The 10027-nt window shown below is 19.7% G+C and overlaps 2 protein-coding genes across 2 annotated transcripts; one reads left to right on the top strand and one right to left on the bottom strand.

Annotated features, from left to right (window-relative positions):
- Window positions 1-324: 324 nt before the first annotated feature.
- PGSY75_0216800 (putative membrane protein) lies at window positions 325-3258 on the top strand (the record flags this gene model as incomplete). Its single annotated transcript, XM_018783832.1, has 1 exon — window positions 325-3258. One exon carries the CDS (start codon window positions 325-327, stop codon window positions 3256-3258), a length of 2934 nt encoding a protein of 977 aa, XP_018643822.1.
- Window positions 3259-3678: 420 nt separating this feature from the next.
- On the bottom strand, window positions 3679-8991 carry PGSY75_0216700 (hypothetical protein; the record flags this gene model as incomplete). Its single annotated transcript, XM_018783831.1, has 7 exons — window positions 3679-6846; window positions 7114-7833; window positions 8045-8239; window positions 8359-8418; window positions 8536-8657; window positions 8798-8837; window positions 8956-8991. 7 exons carry the CDS (start codon window positions 8989-8991, stop codon window positions 3679-3681), a joined length of 4341 nt encoding a protein of 1446 aa, XP_018643821.1.
- Window positions 8992-10027: the final 1036 nt, after the last annotated feature.

The raw sequence follows: 10027 nt of genomic DNA, 5'->3' as shown, positions 1-10027 counted from the left end.
AAAAAAAAAAAAAAAAAAAAAAAAAAAATATAATATATATAATATATATATATAATATATTATATATATGTGTATTTTTTTTTTTTAATTTTTGTTATATTTTACCTGAATAGGTAAAATTTTATCATATTTGTATATCTTATAATTTGTTTTTAAATATATGAATATGTAATAATCTATATATAAAAGTAGGAATATATTTTTTTTATCTGACTAGAGCATAATTTATCACTTTAAAAATTAAATATCAACCTAATAAAAAAAGAACATGAGATAGAAGAAAGAGAGCTACCTTTTTTATTATCTGACGAAGAATCTCATGATATGTTCAATAAATATATATATCCAAATGATATATGTCTATTAAATAATAAAAAATTGAATGATTTAAATGTAAAAAATATGCAACAAGAAAATAATGATGAAAATAATTTGTTTGAATATAACAAATTGATATTGTTACTATGTTTATTTGACATATATATATTTATTCATTTTTTTTTTAATAATTCTCAATTATTTAGTGCAGTGAAGGGTGGAAAATGTTGGGTGTTGTATGTATATTCTATATCAATAAAAATAATATTTATGTATTTCTTTGCATTTAATGATGATTTTTTTTTAGCAGATATGACTAAGGATTATTATAATAAGTGTTTAATATTTATTCTATTAAATCTAAGTACATTAATATATACAGCATTATCTATAAAATCATATAAGCAATTATATCAAGATGATATAACTATATCAAATGAAAAACTATTTCATAATGATTTAATATTACATGTAGTAATTGATTTGTTTGATATGTTTGAATTATTATTCACATTAGTTAAATTATCATATATTATAAAAAATACAAATTTTTGGATTAAAATTATAGGAGGGGTCTTAATTTCCTTTTCTTTATATTTAAATGCTTATTCATTTCCAATCATTTCAATTGTAAGAGAAAAAAATAATAAAAATTTAGATCTAGGAGATATATATTTTTGTAAAAAACATGCAGCGATGATTGGAATTATATTAGTAGATATTCCTTTTATGATTCTAAGATTTTATTTTCTTGCATTCTTTTTTTCTAATGTCCATTTTCAACCACTCCTAATTAAAAATATATGTTTTATACCTATTAAATGTAAAGCTATAAAAAATTGTAACCTAATATTTCAACAGATGAAGAAAAATATTCATCATACAGAGAATCATACAAATAATAAATATATCAACTCTCAACAAACTAGGAATTATGACACCTACTTTGAAAATGCAGACAAAAAAAAAAATATGCCCTTGTTAAAAAAGAACTCTTTTTTATATAATAATAATGCATTCCTTTCGTTCAGTGGAGCCTTGAGAAATTCCTTGGAAATGCGATCCATATCGTCTATAAGAAATGAAATTAATAAGAATAGGGCCTCTAAAGGTCAAGCTAATAAGGAAATGGTGCAACTGAAGGACATCCAAATGGGGAATAATATAAAGGCGGGAACTCAAACGCGGCAAAGTGAAACGAATGTGAGACAAACAAAATATAGCCAAACGAAATATAGCCAAACGAGCGACAGCAAAACGAGAGACAGAAAAAAGAAATATAGCCAAACGAGCGACAGCCAAACGAAATATAGCCAAACGAGCGACAGCCAAACGAAATATATCCAAAATAATGACCACCAAATTCACTACCACAATATAACAAACGATAATCTTTTAAACAATAAAGACTTCCTTGAAACAAATAAATGTTATGATAACAAACTCTTGCGCGCATCTAATAACAGCAACACACACAACAATGATGATATAAAAAAAATGATAGAATCGAATACGACCAAACTTGAAGAGGATAGAAATAATACAATGCTAGATATAAATGAATATAATAACAATAGTAATGATTTGAATGAATATTTTGATAGTTTAATAGAAAATAATATTTTGGCATATAGAAAAATAAATATAAAAAAGAATAAAATAGGTACGAAATTTATTATGAATAAATTAATGTATACAAATGTTTCAAATAATGAAAGATATAGATATTATTTAGATGATAATTTAAAAGTATCATATATAAATCAATTAAGATTAATGATTCCATATATCACATATTGTCTAGGCAAAATAGCTATGTCTATTGTTTTTTATATATTTTATATCAAGTTTGATATAAGCTATTTAAAATTAATATTAACAGATTATAAAATGTATTTTAAATTATTTGAACATAAAAATATCATATTTATTGTTTCCTTTTCTATAATATTAGGAAATACAATCATATCATTCTTTTCATTTATTTTCTTATCTTCTTTTTTTGAAGTATTATTATCAACATTATTTATATTTATTAAATGTATCTCAGAATTTCTATTCCTTCTATTATTAGTATACAATGAAGTATTCGAAATATTTCTTAGAAATATTAAACAGCCAGATAAATATGCTTCCTACTTCTTTCTAACATTTTCTGTTATTCCTTCATTTAAAATTATTGCAAATATTTATTTTTTTCTATGTGCTCTATCAGGACGACAGTTTATAGCATATATTATCAGACCTTTTATCAAAGAAAAAAATATGAGTAAATTACCAAACTTTTTTAATCTAAAAGAATATAATAATAATAATCATAATAATAATAACAACAACAATAATAATAATAATAATATTTTTTCACACAGTATGAACTATTTAAATGAAGATTATTATTTATTTAATAATAATGAAATGCATACAAAAAATACAGTCAAAGGAGATTATAAAGGATTTATATCTATCGCTTCTTTACTTATATATATTAATACAAAATACATGCATGGATTAGCTTCCTTATCAACCTTAATGTTAGGAAATAATTTTGTGAAAAATTTAAGACTAAATTATAATTTAAGAAATAATCATATACTATTTTTATTTATTAATTTCTTTACAAGATTATCATTATTATTATTTGTTTATGTGCATTATAAAACAAGTGATCAATTATATGAATATGTAGAATATTTCTATTATCTAGTCACTTTTATATTCATATTAGATTTTATTTTTAAATGTATCTATATGTTCATATCACATAATTTAAGATTATGTGCAGCATATCACTTAGAATTAAAATCTATCTATGAAGACATTTATTATCATAGCCAAATTAAAAAGGAATCATCAAAAATATACTTAAAACATCTATATAATAAATATCAAACCAACAATTTTTATTACTACAACATACCTCTCTTTTCAGAATTTTTATGAAAATAAATATATATATATATATATATTTGTTCTTATGTTTTTATTTATCTATCCATGTGCTTCTTTATATATATATATATATATATATATATATGTCTTTACATTTTGATTTTCCTTCACCTCTTTGTCTTTTCATAAAACAATTTTTTTTTTTATTTGTTCATATAACCATTTCATTATATTATCATTTTGTCATTTGTTTTTTTAAAACATTACAAAAGGGAATATACATATGTATATGTATATATATATATATATATATATTTATATTTATTTATATTTTTATGAACAAAGGAAATGTTTTTAAAAATTAAAAATTAAATTTTATTTAAAAAAAAAAAATAATAATAATAAATTGAAAAGTATTAAATACATACATATATATATATACATATATATATATCCCTCTTTGTGATAAAATTAACCAATTAATTTTTTTATGCATTCGACTTTTTGAGTAACCTCCTTTTTGAGCATGTCATACGTCTCAACACTAAATGTTTCATATAATTCTTTATCATTCATGTCGTCGATTGTCGTATTTTCATCCATAGTTATATTTCCCTCCATTGTATTATTATCTCTTTCTATATTATTATCTCTTTCTATATTATTATCTCCTTCTATATTATTATCTCCTTGTGTATTATTTTCTACCACTGTAGTTCCTTCATTGAATATATTCCATGATGTTATAGCCAAATTTATTTTATTAAACGCATCATTTAATAAAGCATCATCTTTTGTTTTCATTTTGTTTATAATAATATCCAACTCTTTATTTAATAATTTTAAATATATAAAACAATTTTCTCCAGTGTCACGTAATTCTTCTAATTGTATTATATACTCTTCATCAAATATTATATTTGATGATTTTTTTTTTTCTCTTTCTTTCTTGTTATCTTTTTCTTCTTTATCACTCGAATGACATTTCTTCTTTTTCTCTTTTCTTTTCTTATCCTCTTTTTGAGGTACATACATTTCCATTCTTTCTTTTTCTTCTTCAAATTGGTGTTTTTGCTTCTCTAACTTTTTCTTTTCAGTCTCGATATAAATTTTTTTTTCCTCTACTTTTTTTTTTTCTTCCTTCATCTTTTTTTTTTCCTCCTGGATTTTTTCCTTCTCCTTTTTTATTTCCTCCTGGTTTTTTTCTTTCTCCTTTTTTATTTCCTCCTGGTTTTTTTCTCTCTCCTTTTTTATTTGCTCATGGATTTTTTCCCTCTCCTTTTTTATTTGCTCATGGATTTTTTCCCTCTCCTTTTTTATTTCCTCTTCGAATTTTTCTTTCTCCTTTTTTATTTCCTCCTCACATTTCTCCTTCTCCTTTTTGATTTCTTCCATATCTTTTATAGCATTCATAGACATACCCATTTCTTCCTTCAACTTTTTATTTTCTTCTACTAACAAAGACATTTCATTTTGCATTTTGACATTTGAACCTTCCAACTTGGTTTTTATTTCAACTAGCTTATTTAATTCTTCTTTTTTCTTTTCCATATCTTTTATCAAATCATTTATTTTTTTATCTTTTTCTTTTAAATTTTCATCCATCAAAATATTATTATTATTTGCTACATTCGTTGCATTGGTTAATTTTTTATTGTTTATTTTAGCTTGTTTCAACTTTTCTTCACAATCATTTATGATATCTTCCATTTCCTTATTTTGTATTTCTATTCTTTCATCATATTCTTGTATGATATTTTTAAGTTCATGATCTTTTTGTTTTAATAAATTTTTATATTCTTCTACTTTTTGTTGCATATGTTTTTCATTTTCTTTTATTAACATTTGTGATTGTATATTCATATCACATACATTTTTCATTTTCATAAGTTCCTTTTTATTTTCTTCTTGTATTTGTTCAATATAATTTTTATGCGTCTGATCCATATTCTTTATTTTATTATTCAATATATCCTTTTCTTCTTGTATTTTTTTGTTATATTCTTCCATTATTATATTTATATCTTTATCAAATTTAGTTTTCAACATTAGCTCTTTTTCATTTAATTCTTCATTTTTTAATACTTGTAAATTTTGTTCATTTTTTTTTAAACAGTCAATTTCATTTTCTTTTTCTTTAATTTGTATTTCATATTCTTTTATTTTATAAACCATATCAATATTTTTCTTCTTTTCTTCTTCTTTTAATAATTCTTCATTATTTAATTTTTTTTTTATAACATCTAGTTGATTATTCAATTCTATAATGTTGTTTTCATATGTTTTGTTGATTTTATTTAATTCTTCAACCTTGTTATTTAATAAATCCATTTCATCACACCTGTCCAATTTATCTTGCATTTTTTTTTTTATATTTATTAATTCATCTTTCAAACTTTCAATACATTTTTTTTTTTCTAATAAATCCAGTTCTAAATTCTTGATTTTATCTTCTTTTTCTTTTTTAAAAAATTCTAAATCTTTCAATATACTTTTATTTTGTAACTCTCTTTTTATTAGTTCATTTTGTAATTTTTTTACATGTTCATTTATTTTTTCATTTTCGTCTTTTATACCTTTTAATAATTGTTCATTGTTTTTAATTTCATTTTGCTTCTCTATTAATTTAATATTATTTATTTCTTTTTTTTTTAATAACTCATTTTCAATATTTGTTAAGATATCTATTTTCCTATCTTTATTTTTTATAAAAGAATTACGTCTTTTTATCTCTTCATTCAATTTTTGATTTTCTTCATAACTAAGTGATAATTTATCTTCTAATTTTTTCATATGTTCTATATTTTTTTCCAAATCTTTATTTTTTAAATCATATTCTTTTTTTAAATAATAACAATTCTGTTTTAATGTATTTATTCTTTCAATTTTTTTTTCTAATTCTTCTTTATATTCAATTTTATAATTATTTAAACATTCAACCATATGTTTATATTTATCATTAACATCATTTAATTTCTTATTCATAACATTTATTTTTTCATTTTTTTCAGTTATATTATTATTTAATGTATACAATTTAAATTTTAATACTTTTTCTTGTTCTTCATGCTTTCCTATTCTTTTTCTCATTGTATCATTTTTCATTCTTAATATATGTAATTCATTTATTATATTTTCTTTTTCTTTTTCTACATTATCCATATTTCTACTAACTGAATTTACTTGATCTATACAATTCTTCAATTCATTACTTATATCATTCAAATTATTTATTAACTCTTTATTTTTTTTCTTCATTTCTTCTAATTTTTTATTATTCATCTCATTTCCTCTCTCAACTGTCATCTTATTTTCTTCAATAAAAAGCTTCAACTTATTTATTTCATTAATCAAGTTATTCTCTCGTTTCTCATAATCTTTCATCTTATATATATGATAACTATTCTTTTTCTTTAAATCATTTATTATCTTCTCTTCATAATCTAACTTTTCTCGCAACTCATATATCACCTTCTCCCCCTTTTCCTTCTCACTGTTTATTTTCACACTGTCCCTCTCGACACCCTCTAAATGATTCACTTTTAATCGCAGCTCTTCATACTTCTTCTTTTTTAATATTAGCTCTTTTCTTAGTTCATTGATTTCATGTGTGACCTTTTCCAGCTCTACATTTCTTTCCTAAATTAATAAAAGAAATTAAAAATATATAACATATGCAATGTATTATATATATATATGTATATGTATATATATATATATGTGTGTGTGAATCGCTTTGCTTATTTTAATGATCAATAAATCAAAATTATGTCCATTTTGCATGAACAGTACATGTAAATAGTATACATTTTGCATGAACAATGCAGGTAAAAAATATATATATGTATTTATATATATATTTTAAAATTTTAGAATGTCCTATTAAGACATCTAAAACATTTTTACCTCAAGAGTTTTCTTTATATTGATTAGATTTCTTATGGATGAAGAAATGATGTCAATATATAATTCGGTTTGAACATATATTTGTTCATCATTTATATCAAATTTGTTATGTATTTTATCATTTAAAAAGTTATGTTGATCATTATTCTTTAAATAAGTTATAATATTAAATATTTTTTGAGTAAAATTGTTTAATATATATTCTTTACTTTGTGCATCATTTAGTAATGTTTTGAAATTTTTTATTTTGATTTTTAGGTCATTATTAATTTTGTCTAAATTATTTTTTTCATCATTTAAGATTTTATTTTTTACATAATTTTGATTATTTTCACTTTTAGTTTTTTCTAATTGTAATTTTAAATCATTTAATTCTTCTAAATTTTTACAATTTTCATTTTTAACAACATCCATATGTATTTCATAACTTTTCATTTTATTATTGTAGTTATTATTCTTTTCAATTTCTTCATTTAATTTTTCTTTACAACATTTTAATTCAAATTCCAATTGTATTTTTCCCATCTTATAAACTTCAAGAGTTTTAGAATATTCTTCTAGGAGCGATTTTAAATGATTCTTTTCCTCATTATGAAAATTATTATACAATTTGTTTTTATCATTATTTTCTATTTCATGTTTATTATATATGGCAACATTTTCATCAGAATTTTGTAGATCCTTTTCTCGTTCTTTTAAGTCTGTCCATATGGTTTCTCCCTAAAAAAAAAAAAAATAATAAAATATAACAATATAACAATATAACAATAAGTTATATTATAAAATTATGATCAACTAAATATAGTAATTTTTTTTTTTTTTTTTTGATAATTTTTTTTAAGTAAAAATATAATATGTCATATAAATATGTAACAAGTACAAAATATTAAACAATATATATATATATGTATATTTTTTTTAATTGCGTTACTTTATTTTCGTGAGTAGCATTTTGAATTATAAGAAATTGTAATTCTATCTCTTTAATTTTATTATTGATACTTTTTTCGAACTCATTTTTTTTCAGAAAAAGGCTATTCAATTTTATGTGTATACTTTTTAATTTTAATGACAGACAAGAATTCAAATTTTTTTGTTTTATCAATTGACTCTTTAATTCTTCAAACTGAAAAACATGGGAAATTAAAAATGTTCATTTAATGTGAAGAATATTATAAATAAATAAATAAATATATATATATATATATATATAATAAGTTTATTTTTTTTTTTTTTTTGGTGTACCGTTTTGTCCTTATAACTGTCATTTAAACTTTCGTTTATATTATAATTATTAAATATATCCTATAAAAAAAAAAAAAAAAAAAAAACAACATACATACATACATATATATATGTATGTGCTTTTATATTTATTCATTTAATTATTCACACATTTTAATATTTCCATTTAATTCTTACATTTTTATTTTTTGTATAAATATCTAATTCATTCAACGAACGTTTTATTTGGTTCAGTTCATTATGTGAATTTTTATCATTCAATAAATTTTCTATACTCTTCTTCAAGTCTTCAATTTTTTCTATAAATAGTTATATAAAAATTAATATATATATTTATTTATATATAGAAAAAAAAAAATACACACTATAAATATTAATATATACATATAAATATATGTATGTATGTATGTATTTTTTTTTTTTTTTTTTAATGTCTTACGTTTACTAATTAAAATATTATTATTTTTATCGCAATAACTCTAAAATAGAAAAATATAATTTTATATATTAATAATTATCAAAGACAAAAAAAATAAAATAAAATAAAATAATCAGGGGGTAATTAAATATTAATTCTTATTTTTCTATTATTATTACCGTATATGATTCTTTTTCATCTCCTAATATTACCATATTTTTAAGAATATATGATAAAAAATAGAAAAAAAAAAAATTAATAATTATAATAAAATGATAAAATATATCAATTTATATTACACATATATATATATATATATATATATATATATATATACTTATATATTTATTTATTTATTTTTTTTTTTTTATTTATATTGAAATATCATTCTGTTCACTCTTGTTAGAACAAAACCGTTTTAAGAACTATTGCACAACATTTTAAATAACACAAACGCAAAAAAATAAATAAAAATAAAAATAAAACGGATAACTCTATATATACACATAAATAAATAAATATATATATATATTTTTTTTAATATATATATTTATTTTTTATAGAACAAGTAGAAATTTTCTATCTTAATTTTGTTATTTTTTAAAAAGGTTCATTTTGAATAATTCTTATTCAGTAACCCCCCCATGCATTAAACAAAATTTTTTTCTCTAATTTTTTTTTTTTTTTTTTTTTTTTCCTTTTTGGTATTAAATTAGAATTATTCTTACAAAAAGAAAATAAAAAAATAAAAAAGAACACAAAAAAAATTAAAAAGAAAAGGAAAAAACATATTCATACGACTCAAAAAAAAAAAAATATATATATATTTATATATATATATTTTTTATTTTTTAATTCTTAAAATTTTTTCTAACTATAATAATAAAACGTTAATTTATATATATATTATTTATTACAAAAAAAAAAAAAAAAAAAGGAAAAAAAATTAAACCCTTATTGGTAGAAATTTATTACGACGTTACAACCTATGAGAGGTTATATAAAATATTACTATATATATATATAATATATATATATATTTATATTTATTTATATATTCATTCTTAATTTTTTTTTTTTTCTTTTTCTTTCTATTTATTCTAAGAAAAGAAATATATAGAATAGATAATATTATTTATATAATAAAATATATATTAATAGGAAGAAAAAAAATTATTATAATGTTGGTTTTATTTCAAATGCTAACACATTTTAAAATGAACGCATATAAACATGAATTAATAAAAATAT

This window comes from Plasmodium gaboni, chromosome 2 (assembly GCF_001602025.1).
Source record: "Plasmodium gaboni strain SY75 chromosome 2, whole genome shotgun sequence".
Classification (NCBI taxonomy): domain Eukaryota; phylum Apicomplexa; class Aconoidasida; order Haemosporida; family Plasmodiidae; genus Plasmodium; species Plasmodium gaboni.
Note: the sequence above shows the minus strand (reverse complement) of the source record. Positions and strands in the feature narration are given on the sequence as shown.